We start from the raw sequence: 19,941 nt of genomic DNA, 5'->3' as shown, positions 1-19,941 counted from the left end.
TGATACAAGAATTATGGCATTTAAGAATTATATGTATTTTTCTATTGTATTATCTATAATAACAGAAAAACTGGATAAAAAAGAAAGAAAATCAGCTTTTCAGATACTGAGTGGAAAAATAACCCCTTGTCTATGGTAAGTTGAAAAGTATTTGTTGTCTGAACTGTCTACTTGTTCTAAAATGCTTTGGAATCGGGGATGCCTGGGTGGCTCATCAGTGAGATCAAGACCCACATCACTCCTCCTGCTTGCGTGCTTTCTCTCTCTCTCTCTGACAAATAAATATATAAACTCTTTTTAAAAATAAAATAAAATGCTTTGTAATAAAAAATGAAACAGCCCAAGAATCTAGAATGTCTGTGTAATGTTTTTGTCATCAGTATTATTAATGTCATGGGTTCCTTTCTCAGTGCCCAAGAAAAGACTCCATGACCCCCAACAAGAAAGCTGGGCTGAACAGTGTATTTGTTTCAATTACAAGAAATGTTTATGAAATATATAGACAAAAGCTGAGTGATAAATATCATAACACACTTTACAGATATCCTTAGAGCTAAACAGAAATGTCATTTAAATTCCTACAAGAAAAGTACAAATTATATGTCTAATATTATACCATGGGTAATATGGGAACTCAAACTTTAAGCCAAAAAGCTCAACTAAAATCAATTTTATATTGAATGAGTTTGGTCTTCAAAATATATTTTAGTAGTAGCTTCTCTGAGAGAAAAAAAATTCCCTCCTTATCTACATTTGAATTACTTATTTGATTAATTATTTTATACCAACACATTAAAACTTATGAATTTTAAAAATGTTACTTTACTGGGGCACCTGGTTGGCTCAGTTGGTTGGGTGGTTGACTTTGTCTCAGGTCATGATCCTGAAGTCCCAGGATCAAGTCCCTCATCATTGGGCTCCCTGCTCAGTGGGGAGTCTGCTTCTCTCTCTCTCTCCCCCCGTCCCCTCCTCGTGCTCTCTCTCATTCTCTCTCTCTCAAATAAATAAATAGAATCTTAACAAAAAAAAAATTAATTAAAAATTTTTTAAAAATGTTATTTTATTTACTGACTTTGGTAAAGTGCTGGAATAACTAGGTTTCCAGTATTTGAAATGAAAATGATTGTGCAGAGTATGCTGATTATTGGTTTAGAATTGGGAAAGAAAAGGAAGAAAAAGGAAGTTTCTAAAGAAATAAAAGGTTTACTTTCTCCATCATGGGCTTATAATCACAATAATTTTTTTGTTTGTTTGCCAGAATGTTCTCATATTTAGGCAGGAAATAGTTAATATCTGTTTATTTTAATAATGACAGTGTCTGTAGGAATGATTTATAAGCACAAGTAATAGAGGTACCACTGGCATTGTGTTGTTGACCATAAAAATTTCAACTGAACACTAAATATTCTACCCAGTTGGGTTTTCTCTAATGGCTATTGAAGAGGACTTTCAATTGTTTCCATTAAAAAACTCTTGGTGAATTTTCCCCAGGTTCTAACAAGCTATATCAAAATAAAACTCATTTCATGGAAAAAAGGAATCCCACAGCACTTCTTTTTAATAACTGTTCAGCTACAAAATTTTATTGGTATCTTTTTATGTTCCCTCTAGAGGATGTAATGCACAAAAGCATTGCCACGGAACATATAAAATTACAAATGAAATTTATTGTAAAAAGTAGAATGTCTTCTAGACTGGTGTCAGTATTTATTTCATTCATAAACCAAAACTGCAGTATAATATATTCATTGTCAGCAAGTTCATGTGTGTAAATTGCCATCCAATGTTATTGACTGATATAAGACAGATATTGAAAAGACAATTTAAATGTACTCTTCCAAACATAAACTGTTCCACAAAAGCACTGTAAAAACTCCTTCAAGATTTTGGGTTGTGCTTGACATTTATGGTTAACTACATAATTTGGTCGTGTCATAATCCACTGTGTTTGGCAATTTGGCATTAAACGCCTGCAGAGCAGATTGGATCCTCACCACCTCGCTAGTAGACAGCTTGAGTCTATGACGAAGCAAGCAAGAGAAAAGATCTAGACGACGCTGACCAGGTGGGGAGAGTTTATTTACACGGTCTCTTATCTCTAGAAGTTGCAAAAGTGCTGAGTCCTGGGATCCCTGAGTATAGGGGTAGTCCAGCTGCAAAATCAAGTCCCGAATTGCTTCAGGGTCAAAGTGCATGCTGTAACCAAACACTTGAATGTTATTGATTTTCATATAACCCAGGTTCCGGGAAGGGTCAATAAATTCCAGAGGTTCGTAGTAAATGCTCTCATTGCCATTGGGGCCGTTGGACTTGATGCGACTCCTCAAGTAGATGTGCACCGTCTCAAAAAATGTCTTCCATTTGTTGCCCAGAGTCAGCGACCAGTTATAACACTGCAGCGGGAGGTCCAGCTTAGTCCGCTCCCAGTCTGGAAAGCTGTTTTCATTCACAGGCATAAACCAGCTCTCGGAGTGGCTGCCTCCGAAGGGATTGATGTAAACGGCCAACACTGGCTCCAAGGTGCTGTTTTTAGTTAAGCAAATCTGTAAAGAGAGACCCAAGATCATATGGACCAGACTCGACTTGTACTTGTTACTCTTCAAAGTGAGGAGCATCCGCTTACGCCAGGAGGGGTCAAACCAGCTATTGAGGCGCATGTCGTTGCTGATAAAAATGGCATGGACTTCTATTCGTCTGTCCGTCTTCTGCAACAGGTATTTCATCTCGAGGTCTTGCAGGTCAGTCTCAAAGCCAATATAGTGATCGGTGGACTCGGCGACCTCAGGCTTGCAGAGCCCCTGGCTCAGCATGTAGCCTGTGTTGCAGGTGCCACAGCGGGTGCGGTTGTCAGGGGCGCAGGTCAGGCAGGCAGAGGCGTCGCCCACCGTGCAAGGCAGGAACGCGGTGCAGACCACCTGGTCATTCGGGCAAGTGCATGAGTGCGTCTCTTCGGAAAAGCTGCCCAGGAGACCGTTCTCATTGCAGTAGAGAAAAGACTGGATGCGAGTGAGCCAGTAGGTTGAGGTTCTAGGAATACAAAACAACACGAATCTATATAAATACAAAGATATATTTTGTGTGTGTACTGCAGTAAAATTAACTTTAGCTCTGAAAGCCTCGCTATCATTTCTTAGGTTAGCCCCAGTTGTTTGGATAAAAGATCCAGACAGTTTATAATTGAAAATAGATAAATGTTATATAATATTTATATATATGTTATATATATATTAGATAATTTTTTTCATTCTTCATTGCACAAGGTTAGATGTGGATATATTTGGTTTGAAATGAAATATGGCATGGACTACCTTCTGATGAGATTGCTTGTCATTTCGCTAGGGTACTTGGAAGCTGATTGTGAACATAATTGGGTCAGTTATTGTTTTGAAATGCAAACCAGCAATAGGAAATAAAAGTGATATTATCACAAAATATCTAGAGTAGAATTAGAGCGTATAAATGCTGACTGCTCATTCATTTGCTCTTAGCTGCATAAAGCACTAATGTTGCAAGAAGTCAAATAGAGAGTAAAATAAAAATGAAAGAAAAATAAACAACTTTAAAGTGTCAATTGGTGTATTTAAATAATCAGATTTTATCAGTATTGACCGAACAAGTACCCATTGAGAAGGAAAATATTATTAAAACATGCTTGACTTTATTCTTACAGGCTGCTCAAGAAAATTGTTGAAAATATCTTGTTAAAACCAACTACAAGTTGTTTTAATAAGGGTTAAGTGTGTCAGTTTAATGTGTTTGATTTGAGTCACTAACGTTTTTCCTTATTTATACCCAGAAATCAGGCTAATCATGAGGCAAAGTAAGATTTTTACTTCTCGCGTTTTGCCCACATTATTCAAACTCTTTTGGTGTGTTTAAAATCTCAGTAAAGTAATGAAGGAAAAATTGTGTGGTCCTGAAACCAGGTAATTCTTTGTTATTATCACAGTGTACGATCATGGAAGAGTTGAAGGGCATCTATACCGTGTCATTCTTTTGTGTGGAATAGCAATATCTTCCACACTGAGGTTTCTGAGAAATAGTTAGGCTCAGACTTTATGCGTGTGGCTAGAATATTGCACAATGTATCTATTTCTGATATCCTTATGCCTTTCTGGTGTTCATTATTTAGTACCCATGAGATTTTCTGTGAAATGTGTCTATTACACTCAATCCTTTACACTTGAACACTGTTGCTGTTTCAAAGACGTTGTATATGCAGAATACTGGTAAAACATAGCTATTAATCTGTCTAATAATCTGTATAATCTGTCTAAATAACCAATAACAACGTTTCAATATCCATAACAATATTTGAGCTGTTTATATTACATATTCATTTTCGTTTCCTGCCCATCCTCCCCTTGAAATACAACACATTTTTTTTTAAGTGAGTTCTTCCTTGTTTTCCCAAATAAATCCCATAACTCCTTCCTTCTCTCTCATGGTGCTTACTTATTCTTTTTTATTTTTTAAGATTTTATTTTTATTTATTTGACAGACAGAGATCACAAGTAGGCAGAGAGGCAGGCAAAGAGAGAGAGAGGAAGCAGTCTCCCCATTGAGCAGAGAGCCTGATGTGGGGCTTGATCCCAGGGCTCCGTGATCATGACCTGAGCTGAAGGTGGAGGCTTTAACCCACTGAGCCACCCTTGCACCTCATACTTACTCTTTTCATGGAACCTTTTTTCACTTAAAATTTTGTATTATTCTGTACCTACTTGTTCATACTCCATTTATCCTATTAAATATAATATCCAGCTTGCCAGAAGCATGTATGCCTGTTTAGTGCTGTCTAGTGCCAAGCAGAATACCAGGAGGCCACAGCCCTTTAATGTTTACTGAATCTTGACTCAAATCCATATAGGAATTAAAAGGCATTTTCTCAATAAGTTTAATTTTGAGTGAAAGTTAAAGCCCTGAAAAGAACATTTAATATGGTTGTAAAGACCCAGGTCTCAAGCTGCAGGAAGGAGAGTTACACAACATACACTTTGACATTTGCACAATTAAATGTATAAAAAGTTTTTCTTTTCCACCTTCTCTAAATGTAATTTTTTTTTGTTATAGACCCAGAAGAAAAGAAAAACAACAACAACAACAATAAAATTAAAGCAAACCCAACCACAGCGTAAAAGGTCTTCCTCTTAATTATTTCTCACACTGAAAAACATTGGCCAGTAATGTGAACCTATTAAATTCATTTGTAACTTCCTCTAGATTCTTTAAAAATAAGTTCTCAGAAAAACTCTCCCAGGAGCACACCCAAGGGTGGTGAAATATCAATGGTGTGAGACTCTTAGGCACTTTGGGAGCTGTACATCTGCATATGAGTCTCCCTCTAGCTCTGGTTGTTTCCTCCCCGTAGAATAAATGTGCAAAAAGCTTCCTTCTGTGGTGCATGAAATAACTTGATTATCTCTGTATTCAATTTAGATATATAGAAATTACTACTGATTTTTAATCTGCAGTTACTGATGTATTTATTCCATCATTTTTCTCTTTCACAGGCTATTAATGTGTATCTTGGCTTCTTTCTCTCTCTTTCCTCCCTTCTTTTTTCCCTCCTCTCTTTTCCCCCCTTCCCCTCCTTCCTTCTTTCCTTCCTTCCCTCCTTCTTCCCTTCCTTCCCTTCTTCTCTTTCTTCCTTCCTTTCATTTCTATGTTCTCTTATCCCTTCCCTCAACCCTTTCTCTCTCTCTCTCTCTCTTCTGTAACTCTATTTGTGTCTTTCTATTATAAAGAATATAAAATATATATATCCTATCTAGATTGAAAATTATATTTTCTTCCCTGAAACCAAAGCATAAATTCTCTGAGCCAATTCATCTTTCACTGTAAGCTCTAATCATGTTTCCAAATCATAAGGACAAACAAAAAATGAAATAAATAGACCTAAGGCTAAAGACAGAGCTCACAAAACTAGGGCACTGTAGGAAGAAGCATTTGGACACTTTAGAAAAGCAAGGGCTTTTTCAGCTTTCAATCTCTTCCAATCCTTTTCAAGTCCCTGCAGATGCATTACTGAAGGAATACGTTTCAGCTTCATGGGTTTCAGCTTGTCATGTATGAATATTGATAACTTGGCACACTGCCAAAGCTCCTGTACCCTGGGATAGAAGGGCTAGTGTGTAGATTTTCTTCTTTTAGGCTTCTTGTCCTTTCTCCCCTACTACCTACCTTTTGACAATTTTTTACTGTATTTCACAAGTAAGGAATAGATTTTTTAAAGGAAAATTAAATGCAGCAATCAGTCTTTGCTTTACTTTTTGTAAAATCTTGACTAAAGCAGGAGTCAAAAATGGAGAAGGGAGCCCCTCTGGATTTTTCATTTACCCAAACAATTATGTAGTTTTATTTTTCCCAACAAAGTAAAATAGAACCGATTTTTTCTTTATTCTAAAGCCTTTTAAACTTATTTTAAATAGTTAAATTGTTAAGAAACTTTATAAATTCACTTAACTAATGTAAAATTAATAAAAATCAAAAGTAGGCCTGTATTGAGTATTTAATGCTGCTTCCTTTTATATCTAAATATTTAAAGAAAGTAGTACCACATTTTTTTTTTAATCCCCATCTATAGCTTTTATTCACACTCATTATTTGTTGTCTCCTCGGGCTAAGGCTAGAGGATGCAATGTCAGTAGATGGACTTCTGGCAAGAGGTCTTTTGTTGCTTTTTATCAAGCAGGTGGCATGGTTCATGACATCTACTTAATTGCACTTTGATAAATATTTACTAAATGAAGTAAGAAAGAAAAGGAGAAAGAGGGGAGAGAGGAGCAAGGAGGGGCATAGAGATAGAAATCAGAGTGAAGGAACTATGGTTTATGAGAGAATAGAAGACAGAAACAGAAGACAGAATTTAAAAGGCCATTGACATGTGGTAGCTCTTATGATATGGAGCACTTCAGGAAGGGGAGGAACTCCCTTATCTATCAGGAACAGTTTGGATTTTAGAAATAATTTTTACAAAGGCTTTTATGGGGTGGTATTAAAAAGAGAAAAGTGCCTTCCAGAGTTAAGTTAAAATTTAAAATTTAAGTTAAATTGAAGCTAAAAGCTGACAGCATGTTTACATTTGAGGGATCGCGTGGCATGCGCGCTTGGGAACTTCATATAGTTGTTTAACCAGTTGTCTCCATTCGGTCTGCAATACTCTCCGTGTGTGGAAAGCCTGGTCTTCTCCACAGGATACACATCCTATGAGCATCAGGAGAGGCCTAGACTAGAAGATGGATACCTGACTTCTGGGCCGGACTCTACCTGGTGACCTGGGACAGGTCACTTAGCCTCCTTAACTTTGAGCAGAGCTCAAAGAAACAGTAGTTCAGAGTTTGGCTTTCCTTGACCCTGAGGAGTAGAGGTAGCTTTCTGAACCTTCATGTGTCCATGTGTGACTTCACTTGCCGATTTCTGTCAGGGTGAAATGGTGTCACATATAAACCCCATCATCACCGTCTCACATGTGGTGGTTATTCATAAGGAAACAGTGTGAATGAAATGCTTGTCTCTAAAATTTTCCTGTTATTTAGAATATCAACTAGGACATGGTCTTATTCTTATAGTTTTGAATGATGTTAACTGTGATTGGTGAAACAGATTCCTGGGCTTCCCTTCAGAGATGCTATAAGAATTTCAAGGAGTAGGGTCCAGGAATATGCAATCTCAGAGGACATTATGTACACATAGGCTGCAAGGTTCCTATGTAAGAAAACACAACCCAAGTAGTGCTTAGGGGCTCTTAAAATACCATCTAGTCATGAGCATGTAAGAATATGCTCAGAGAAGGTATAGAAAAGTTACGAATTCTGTGGAGAAGCGTCAGTGTCAGATGGCTTTGAATTAAGCCAGCGTCAGATGGCTTTGTGAGGCTCTGTCCCCAATGTGTATGCTACAGTTTGCAAACCCTACACTAGAAAATTTGCCATGTGCTTATATTGAAGAACAAGGCAAATGCTAAAGCCTACCTTAATAAATGAATTCTACATTGCTACAGTAATATTAATTATTTAGTGACTACCTCTCATATCATGGGCCAGCTACTTTGTATTCATTATTGAAAATTCTTCACAGTAGTTTCCAAAGGTAAACCTCATTTTAAAATTTTAAAAATATTGAGGTTCATTTTTTTTTTAAAGATTTTACTTATTTATTTCACAGAGAGAGACACAGCGAGAGAGGGAACACAAGCAGAGGGAGTGGGAGAGGGAGGAGCAGGCTTCCTGCCAAGCAAGGAGCCCGATGCGGGGCTCATCCCAGGACCCTTGGATCATGACCTGAGCTGAAGGCAGCCGCTTAATGACTGAGCCACCCAGGCACCCTTGAGGTTCATTCTTTTAATGACTTTCTCAGTTACATATATATTAAGTACGACAATGAAGACAAACTCAGAGAAGCAAGCTTAAATATTATTTTTTTAAATGTGGTTGAAAGTGTGGTTGCATGGGATCGTGAGAAAAAGTACTTAACAATTGACTTTAGGAAAATACCCATAGATTGTTATTAGCTGGACAGCATCAACGATAAAAAAACTTTTAATTCAATAAAAATTACTTTTAATTATGATATAAAGTTTAATTTTTTGAGTGACAGTATACTCTATTGGCTTCAATCACTTTTAGGGATCCAAATTATCAACTTTGAATCTAATTTCATTTACCTCATATATACATTGGGAATAAAATATAGGTTGTTGTAATAAATTAAAACACAATTTCAGGAAAAGCAGTTAAAAGAGTTCCTATGAAATAAATGTAAATGCTTATTTTTATTATTACTATTGTTACTACTGTTACCTTTTAAAGAAATAACACTGCATGTAGTTCCTTTAATACAAATGTTTTCCCCTCAGAAAATTGAAAATTTTTATTTTACTTAAAATTCATGCATTGCATGCGTAATATCACACTGTATTTCTGAATTTTATCTTTACCAAAATAAACATGGTTATTGATAATACAGTCAAGACTATATTTAAAAGTACACATGTGGCCTCTTTGTGATAGTTTTGAAACTCTAAAAGGTGTGTTAAGACAACATTGCTTAAATTCAGGACATATATTCTGATGTGTAATGGTTTGCACTGAGGTATTAGAACATATGTTGATACAAAAACAATTACTTCCTTTCACGGTTAAATCCTCTCTGAGCACTAATAATCTTATTTCAAAGGTCCCTTATTTCAACCTTCTAATCTTTTATTGCTCTCCAAATCTGTGCAATGTGGATCCAAATTTTAAAACCTAAACAATATAGTTTCAGTATCTTTTTGAAGTTAAATATCACTCTTTTGAGTAGAGCATTTCATTTCAGCCTTCACTGGTTTGTGTTTCTCTGACTCTAATACTTTAAACTAAATATGAATTTGGGATTAAGTACCCACAGCTATTTAAACAATCTTAAGCTGATTATTAGCTCAGCCACAGAGAAATAATACCAAATAATATTCTGTGACCTGCCCTCTTCCAATTCTGCTGCTCTGACCATCTCAGCCTTGACAAAGTGGCCTAGGGCTCATGGTGACACCCCAGCACATAATAGTCTCACTCTTTCTTTTTTTTTTTTTTTTAAGATTTGTTATTTATTTATTTGGCAGACAGAGATCACAAGTAAGCAGAGAGGCAGGCAGACGGTGTGGGGGGAAGCAGGCTCCCTGCGGAGCAGAGAGCCTGATGTGGTTCTTGATTCCAGGACCTTGGGATCATGACCTGAGCTGAAGGCAGAGGTTTAATCCACTGAGCCACACAGGCGCCCCTCACTCTTGAGAACAATTTTACACCTCAAGTAAGAGAATGCCATTTTCAAAGTTCCCTCAGCCATGAGTCTCCCAAGGAACCATCTCTATACCACATGTGTATATAGATACACATCTATAGATCTATAGTCACCTATAGATACACACTTTAATTCAAGTATTGACTAATAATTTTGGCTTGAATGTGAAGGAAGGCAATGAAAAAGGGAGTGAAGCAGTTGAAGAGGGAGTAGGTTATATTTTAAAGAAGTTATTACCTGATAGTTAACATTCACTGAGGTCTTATCATGAGCACATTTAATAGGCATTATTTATTTGTTCCTCTCAATTCTCATTACTCCCTGAGTAAGGATGCTTATTACATCCTTATTTATTTATTTATTTTTATTTTTAAAAGATTTTATTTATTTATTGGAGATAGAAAGAATGAGAGAAAGAGCATGAGACAGGGGGAGTGGTCAGAGGGAGAAGCAGGCTCTGCTGAGCAGCGAGACTGATGTGGGACTTGCTTCTGAACTCCAGGATTAGGATCTGAGGTGAAGGCAGTTGCTTAACCAACTGAGCCACTCAGGCACCTCAAGGGCATGCTTTTTAAAAAGCTTAAATAACTAGAACTTGTTCCAAATCCAACAGCTAGTCGGTGGTAGAGCTGAAAGAAGATCCTTGGTCTTTATTACTCCCAGCTCCCAGTGATTTTTTTGGACATGACATCAAAAGCACAAGCAGCAAAATGAAAAATTAATAAGTAGGACAACAGCAAACAAAAGGTTTTAGTCGAACTGATTTGTGACACACTTGGTTGAGTGGCACACACAGACAAATCTGTTTACTTCTTAGAGAGCTACTGAAATGTTTTGTCCCCAAAGATGCTGCTTCTGATATTATAGTTCAAAAAATCAAAAGATATGTTTTTCTTCTACTTGTGACATAAAATATGAAAAGAGACAGGTCAACATTCAGGCTGTAAAATGAGAGGCACGCAAAAATGAACACAATTATGTTTCTCTAAGTAAAGAGAAGATATTATCAAAAGAACACCAGCATTTTCTTAGAGTGCACATTTAATTTTATTCCAAAGATTACCAAAAATTGAAATAACTTGCCCACTAATTCACACTAGATAATAAGTTAAAAGAGCTTAAAAAGTATTTAGTATGTGCAAGTTCAGCTAGTCAGTGGTTTGTGTAATTGATGAATATTGACACAAATGCAATTATTTCTCAAAGACAGGTAAATCTGGTCTCTCCCAAATGCATTCATAACATCCTGGCTTTCATCCACCATAATGTTCATTACACCAAGTCATTGTTCATTACCAAATCATCTGTGTCTCTCATTACGTTATACAATCTATGAAGAAAAATATGTATTTGTTTACTTCGCTATTTTACTATCACAATGTACTAAATCAGTGTACAATTTTTATACTTAAATCCCCCATTACAACTCTCTAAACCTTTATTGGTCTTAAACGTGTGGATCCAAATTTGAATGGTCTTAAATGTGTGGATCCAAATTATGGATCCAAATTTGAAAATTTAAATAATATAATTTAGGAATTTAAAATATTTATAAAGAGACCATTTCATTTCATCTTTCACAGGTGTATTCATCTCTGATCCTAGTACCTGAAACCTAACATAAATTTCATATAAGTGAATAAATTAGTGAATAAGAGGAAGCTGAAAAAGAAAATTTAAGACTAAATTGAAAATGTCCTTCATTACTGTTGTTCTTGTTAAGATTTCATATGGCTTTCTTGATTTCCAGTAAGTGATGAACATTTTTAAAAATTGTCTTATTTTCACATTTTTTTAAAGTATGTTTCATGAACAATTTCTTATCAACTTAGAGAAGATCAATAAAATGTTTAACTCTATCATTTGAATACTTTAATCAATTTTAATGTTTTTCTAAAACTAATAACCAATACCATTTATATTTAAAGCATAGTTTTAAATTTAAATAAATAAAACATAATTTGTGCAAATCTGAGGTCCATCTATTCATATACCTGTGAACACGACTATGGAATGAACTATGATATACTTACCTTGGTCTTAGAAATATCCCTCCAAATAGATTGTCTCCAAACTTGCCATTTTCTTCTTTCTTACTATAATCGTCATTGTTGTCTACAACCATGGATAACAGCTTATCCCTTTGTGCCTCAAGTAAAGCAAAAACCTGGTTTCTAGAAGCCTTGTACCTACTCTTTTCGTCATTTTGTTACATTTGTGTACTAGCAAGCTAATCTTAAAATTGATCCATTTCTAATTGTATGACACCTTTATAACTTCCAGAGCCATTCACAAACTGATAGCCCCTAGCTTTCAATGCCTGATAAAGTGTATTCTCCATTTAAGCTGTCCCTGTTCCCCTCCCTAAATATGTGATGCTCAATTCCAACTACATTGAATTTTCTTGTTATAGAATTGAATGTCCTTTCTCTTCTGCTTAATGTGTTCAAGATGCAAATTGAATCATTTTTCCTCTAAACAGTCTTTTTTTGATGACATAACTAAATTCCTTGAATGAGTGTATCAGATATCTATATTCCTGTGTTTGTAATTAAACCATGTGTAGCCATACACTGTGGTTTAATAGACTCTTATCTCATTATTTCAACTAATGTATACTATTCACGATAATATCAGTAATTTCCTACATGTTAGTTTTCTTAATTAGAGTATAAGCTCTTCAGAAAAAAGAAAATGACTGTTATTCCATTGGCCTTCCTAGATACCGACAAAATGCCTTCCTGACACTTCCAAACAAAACTGCTAAGTCAAAATTGAATTACGGACTTATGTTTGTGGAAAACATCAGAGAGAATAACCTTAAAAACCCCTCAATACAAAATGCCAAGAAATTCTGGCAACACCTATTTTGAATGCATTGTAGTATGGAAAGAAAGATGTAAAACTTCACAGGCTGAAATTGAAGTAAAAGAACAATATGAAAGAAGATATGTGTGCCTGAACTCGAGTTTGGGGTGGTCATCTTGGGTATCAGAGACAAAGTTTGGTACACTTAACAGTAAGAAGTTGAACTGGAGACCCACTATATTTAGAAAGACAGACACTGTGCATTGAAGGGGAGTCATGTTAAAAAACAAAACAAAACAAAACAACAAAAAAAAAAAAACAGCAGCTGGGGTGCCTGGTGGCTCAGTGGGTTAATCCGCTGCCTTCGGCTAAGGTCATGATCTCAGGGTCTTGGGATCAAGTCCCGCATCGGGCTCTCTGCTCAGCAGGGAGCCTGCTTCCCTCTCTCTCTCTCTCTCTCTCTGCCTGCTTCTCTGTCTACTTGTGATCTCTCTCTGTGAAATAAATAAAAAACAAACAAACAAACAAAAAACAGCAGCAAAAACAATCGACATCTAGCAAAGGAAGAGAGCAAATTGAGCATCTACACTGACCTTGCTGTTTGTAGAAGGGAGAGTGCATGATCTATAAATTCAAAAACAGGAATGAAAATAATTATTTTAAAATGCTCCAAAATTGTAGTAAGGTGGCAAAATGAAACATACATTTTCTAGAGGAATGTACATTCTGCAAAGTACTTGAAGAATCGATATAGATAAAAATTATTTTGACCATGAGCTCACAATAAAAAAAAAAAAAAAGCACATGAGGCTGTGGTATTTTTTATTTGTGATTGTTTTCACCCTTATACATTATTTTCTCCCTTCTCCATGTTGGATGGCATGGCCTAGAATCACAATACTACTTTTACATATATTTTCAACTCCCTGCTTCCACTTGAGGAGAACTTAACCCTGATTATCTGGATAATAAATGACAAGAAGATGGGCAAAATCTCCTTTTTATGTCTCACACAAGAAAATGTGACAATCTGAAGGCACAACAGTTATAAGACATCAGTATTATGCATATTATTTATGATTTTCAAATTACCGAACAACTATGGGTAGTATAAGAATGATAGTTATTCTATGAGTGAACACCAGTGCTATACTGCAACTACAAAATTTCAAAGGTTTCATTGAATTTACTGCAGATTATAAATGTGATATTGTACAGGATTATTTTCAGACTGCTAATTTTATTATTATTGTTATTAATTTTTTTTTATACTGAGAGAGATAAAGTATGTGGGTGGAAGGGTGAGAGACAGAGAGAGTGAGAATATTAAGCAAGTTCTGTGCCCAGCACAGGGCTTGACGGTCATTTTATATATTGAAATACTATTTCTCAAGATGATATTATTAGGAGTTAGGGACTTTGGGAAGTAATTAGGTAATGAGGATGGAGCCATCATCAATGGAATTACTGTCCTTAGAAAAGGGACCCTAGACATTTGTCTCACCCTGTTTCCACCATGTGATGGCACAGTAAGAAGATGGCTATCTATAAAGGAAGAAGTGACCTCACGCCAGACACCAAGTCTTTCTCTGAGCCTTGACCTTGGTCCTCCAGCCTCCAGAACTGTGAGAAATACACATTTATTGTTCAAGTCATCCATTCCATGGTATTTTCATTATAGCTGCCCAAACTGACTAAGACAGGTATTATCTCCTAATTCTTCTACCAACTTAATATTACATTTAAGTCTGTGGAAAATAAAAGTGAATCAAATGACTGTATAGAAAAATGGAAACAATTCAGTATGTCTAGTTTTCTTTGACCTCATTATTTTTCAAATGAGATTACAAGAAATGATGGATGATCTTAAATGACCTTTCCACATCTATTTAGAAAAAAAATAGCAGAGCAATCACGTTAATCCTTGGGTTCCTGGAGCAGACTTACGTTATGTAGAACATCTCTTTCCTCAGCACACAAGACATTCCATTAACCAAAATATCATCTGATAGGGAAAAAAATGAGTCACTCTGGATGATATCAGCAGTGACACAATCAAATGGGTGTTCAAAATGTGCTGTTCTCTCACTCCCAGGGTGAACAACAACAATACAAATAGGAGCTTCTTATCAATTGGCAGAAAGAGAGAAACGTGTCATTTCAAGAGCTTAATCTATTCTGTTGGCAGAGGGGGGACAATTCACAAGTTTGTTCCTTCGTGTTGCAGGTTTAGCCTTCATTTATTTTTTGAACAGTAAGTCCATTTTGAAATTATTTGAAAATTAGGTATTATCATTTTTTGCTTACAAATTCATTTTAAGTTATCTTTGTTTCTCTTTTCATTTGTTGCCACTGCCATTTATTACCTTTTAATAAGCAAACAATCCTTTGAACGGGAAAACAAAAAAGACATTATATGCAAGTAACTGCTAAAACCATGATGTAAAAAATAATCAGATAATTAAAACCTTATAAATATTTATAGATGAGATGTATAATAAGTACCCATTCTAATACAAATAGTCTGACCTTATAAAATCTTATGTAGTTTGCAAACCAAGAGTTTGCAAACAAAGGGCATTCTAGAAACAGTTCACCAGATCCATAGAAGAAGATCCATAGAAGGAGAGAATGTACTAAAGGTCAAAACCACATTCTCTCTAGACCTCAGAATTATCAGGGTAATCACATGGTCCTCATGCCCACCATTAAGTAATAATCACAAATACATCATGAGCACTTACTATGTGCTGGGGACTATTTAAATATTTTACATATATAAATACAAATATATATGTATATTAACATTTAGCCCTTGCAACAATTCTATCAAGTAATCACTATGATTTTCCACAACGTGCCCCTTAAGGGACAGCACAAACTGTCTATAAAAATGAGCCAATGTCCATGCTCTTCACCACTCCACGAGATTATCTATGGTGTTACTGGCCCAATAAAGGCATATATGAAAAAATGATGAGGAAGTATATTTTTCTAGATGATTATAATTTCAGTCTACCTCCTCAGGTGACAATTATCTGAAATGTTTTGACCGCCCAGAAAAGCTTTGGACAAAATGTGAACTACTATACTGTTTCTCAATTAAACAGCACAAAGTGAGATGAAAATATAATTCACATTGACATCCTAATATCGTCACGATGTTTAGTAATCTAAAATCCCATATTTTACAGATTATGTTAAAATCATATGACAGTGAAAAAGAATCATGTGATACAACGGAGATTCTGAAATAACTAGAATCAGTGTATATCAGAGCCATTCTATCCACTTAACTGAAGAAAGAGTAGGTCTACCTCAGTTTCTGTTTAGAGCAATAATACATTTTATGACACATGTACCTTGCATGAAAGAAAAACAATAACCACCCAAGTGGATACAGGGCCAAAAACAACTTGCCCTTGATTCTGGAAGTTAAATTATTATTATATAAACATTTTTTGTCATGTTTCCTTATCCTTCTAGCATGGGATAAAGCTCCTTATCTAAATATAGTAGTTTATGTAAGATTTCTTCTCATTCTGTCTTTACCTATCAAGTCATCCTAGTATATAGATAGAGACAGAGATAAGAGATAGAGATATCATTTGTTTTGATATGTGATATAGGATATCATATATCATATATCAAATTTGTTTTGATATGTGATATAGGATATCATATGATATCCTATATAAATATATATATACTAAATATAATATATAAATATATACTATAAATATATATATACTATATTTATATAGTGTATATATTATAGTATATATAGTATATATATATATATATATATATATATATATATAAAATTTGTTATGGTATCTGGTTATGTAAGAGGCAAAGGCAAGCTGAGGAGATGAGAAATAGCAGTATGATTTGTAAATTAAAAATGAGTGCTTCATTTGTTGTTAATTACCTGTCCAACATCCACAGGCCCCTTCTTCCTACAAACAGAAGCTGATTTTGTTCAGCACAAGGTGCCGGAAAAACAAAACAAAATAAAGCAACACTACTTGCTGTTTCCTTGAAAGTAACAGTAGACACAATTCTGATACAAACAGATGTCTGTCTGATGCAGAATAACCTGGGATAGCTTCTTTTTCTGAAAGAACTCAATAGCCACACTTGCTACTCCTAGTCCTGCTACTTATGCTGAAAATGGTTTTGATTTCTAAAGCAACAAGAGCCATCCCATGGATTCAAGACAACAGACATGTAAGCAAAGTTGAGGGAAAGGCAATAAATAAATAAATAAATAAATAAATAAATAAAATTAAATTTTAAAAATCCAACCAAACAAAAGCAAGCAAACTGGTCCTATTCTTAAGAATCATCAACAACTGCAACATCTACAACATCAACTTGCAGAGCCATTGCCAACAACTACTTTCTACAAAACTCCTGTTACTTCAGAAAGAAAAATCTTTGTTTTTAAGGTTCCATTCATCATGATTTCTGTTACTTGTAGCAGAATATTGATTAGTAGAAACAAGATAAAAGTTTCTGAGAAGCAATCAAACTTTGAAACTAAATAGTCCCTTGCTTTTGTGTTGGGGGTGGAGTGGGGGTTGGGGAAGAAACCTCCAGTCCTTGGATATTGAGGGATATCTCAGGGTAGAGCAAGCTGAAGTTATTTGCATACTAACTGTAACAAGGTTTCCGAAGGAAACTCTACAAAAAGTAACTTGTTTTTTGCAACTCTAAAATAAAAGCCAAGCAAATAAAATTCTTGGAACTTCCTTGGAATTCAAATATATAAAGACTGACAACATGAAACAGAAAATTGCATCTGTTGGCTTAATGGACAAGTGATTTTATGTCACTGAACAAAGAGAAAAAACACTTAACAATCAACAAAAGTATTAACAACTTGGGAAAGAATGTGGATTCTTCAGGCATTATTGATACCTCTGAAAGATTTTCAATGCTTGTTTAAAATAAAACCTGGAGGTGGAGGTATGTTAAAAAAATAGTACTTTTTAAAAAATAGTATGTGTTTTTAGCATCGGTTAGCTATATCCCTATGGGGCCATTATTTTTGAAATAATGTCAAATTAATGTTGAGACTGAATTTTGTTTTCTTGGTTCATGAGGATTTAGTAGAATTTCAAAAAATATTAGGTCAGTAACTGAAATTATAGAAATCATTGAATATTTCTAAGTATTACTGTATTATGATTTAATTGACTGTGCCACCACATAAGCAATATTCTACACATATATTTCAGAATGCCTTTTGTTTTTGCAATGAAAAGTTTAGAGAATCCACTTGCAGCATTAGATTGGGAAACAAAGTCAGTAAACCAATAAATACACACTGATTTTTTTTTTTTTAAATCCAATGTATGCTTTTCCTCTTCCAGTGAATCAAAAGTCTTTTTTTAGTGTCTTCCTAACAGTATTTGGACTCTTACAAGAAAAGTTTTATTTCTCACTTCAGTTTATTCCCACATATATCACTCCTATAAATGATCTCAAGTACAACCTCTTCCTATTCCTCTAAATTGAAAGAAGCATGTCACCATATATCAATGCCAGAGTTGTTTTGGGGAGATTGAACTGAAACACTACATTTCCCAGGAAAGAACCCAGGATTAAATCAAACCTACAACTCTCATTTCAGTATTCAGGGAATAGTTTCTCATATGAAAAGATCACATAGTATGTTTTCTTTCTAAAAATATTGCCTTAGATTCTAATGATTTTTATCTAAAGAGGGGGCATCAACTGTGCCTATGAACATTAAGTTCTGAAATTCTTCTGGCCTCTTTTGAATACATTGTGGTTCCATTAATACCTGCTTATGATCATCTCACTCCTCAGATAAAGACTTTCCCACCATGTCATTTAGCATAAAAGTCTTTAGAGTGACTTCTAAGATCCAGCATAACTAGACCCCCTACCATTCTCTAACCTCACTGAGATTTCTTTCCTGTGTCCTTGCTCCAACCAGTGTCACTGGTTCCTTGCTCCTTCCTAAACATTCCTTTGCTTCTGTTACTGGGCATTTTTCATTTGCTCTTCCCTAGTCCTGGAGCTCCCTTGATGGTACATCTATCTCTATGGACTCCTTCTTCAACTCTTTCAGATGTTTAAGCTCATTTTTTCCTAGTTGAGGCTTTCTAAGGGTTACCTGCTTAAAATTGTTGGTCGCCCCAGCCCTTCCTCCCTATCACCCTCCTCTGCTTTATTTTTCTTGGAACATTAATGTTCAGGCTGTTTTAAATATCTCTATATGGGCGCCCATGTGGCTCAGTCAGTTGATTTCTGGACTCTTGATTTTGGCTCAGGACACGATCTTGGGGTCCTGAGATTGAGGCCTAATTGGAACTCAGCACTCAGTGTGGAGTCTGCCTCTCTCCCTCTGCCTCTCCCCCTGAACACACATCCTCTCTTTCTCCCTCTCACTCTGTCTCAAATAAATATTTTTTTAAATAAAAATAATAATAATAAATAAATGTCACTCTTCACTAGAATTTTAGTCATTGAAAGTAAGCATTTTTATCTCACTTATTTACAGTTATATTTCCAGAAACACTATCTGGCTCATTGTATGCATTCAATAAGTTATGTTGCAGAATAAATAAATTAATTCCTTAGAAAATTTATAAAGTGAGAGGCACACTTAGTAGACACAAGTAAGTATAGCTTGTTCAAGTTGCATATCTTCAATTTACAGAAGGTACTCTTAGATATAATATGAACACTTCTCAGTGAAGTAGAAATACCTTGACTTGAAAATCATTACTCATTTCTTTTCATTTTGCTTTGAACACTATGTTCTATGCTTCAACAGTCAAAATTAGCTCTATTCAGTTTTCTTTTATCAAACACTGGGGTATTTGGAATAAAAATTCCACTTGAGGGAAGTTTTAGAATAAAGCAAAACTAAAGAGCAAAAAGAAGGGTCATTTTTTTTTTTTTAAAGATTGTATTTATTTATTTGACAAAGACAGAGAGAGCATGCACAAACAGGGGGAGCAGCAGAGAGAGGGAGAAGCAGACTCCCTGCTGAGCAAGGAGCCTGATGCAGGGCTCCTGGATCCCAGGACCCCAGGGTCATGACCTGAGCCAAAGGCAGATGCTTAACCACCTAAGCCACCCAAGGGCCCTGAAAAGAGTCAATTTTTTAAATCTGTTTCTCACCTATAACTTGACAAATACTTCTAGATCCCAGCTTCTTATCCCATGCTCTAGAAAGCATCCATCTACCTTTCCCTGAAAAGTAAACTTCCATTCACATTTTAAAAATCTTGTTCTATCATCAGTTTCTGACTTTATCATTTTCCACAGTTTCTTAAAGAAAGGAAGAACATGAGAAATAAAATTCTGTGTTTTTTA

At 35.3% G+C, this 19,941-nt stretch overlaps 1 protein-coding gene across 3 annotated transcripts in view; it reads right to left on the bottom strand.

The window, feature by feature from the left end:
• Positions 1 to 1,554: 1,554 nt before the first annotated feature.
• BRINP3 (BMP/retinoic acid inducible neural specific 3) overlaps positions 1,555 to 19,941 on the bottom strand; it is a 389,711-nt gene continuing 371,324 nt past the window's right edge. For all 3 annotated transcript variants that reach the window (XM_032872908.1, XM_032872910.1, XM_032872909.1), the window contains exon 8: positions 1,555 to 3,027. In XM_032872908.1, the coding sequence (XP_032728799.1) occupies positions 1,911 to 3,027 (1,117 nt within the window). In that variant the 3' untranslated portion in view covers positions 1,555 to 1,910. The remainder of the gene's footprint in view (positions 3,028 to 19,941) is intronic.

The sequence above is a fragment of the Lontra canadensis genome, unplaced genomic scaffold (assembly GCF_010015895.1).
Source record: "Lontra canadensis isolate GAN:19392208 unplaced genomic scaffold, GSC_riverotter_1.0 scaffold46, whole genome shotgun sequence".
Classification (NCBI taxonomy): domain Eukaryota; kingdom Metazoa; phylum Chordata; class Mammalia; order Carnivora; family Mustelidae; genus Lontra; species Lontra canadensis.
The sequence above is the reverse complement of the archived record's forward strand: the minus strand, read 5'-3'. Positions and strand labels throughout refer to the sequence as shown.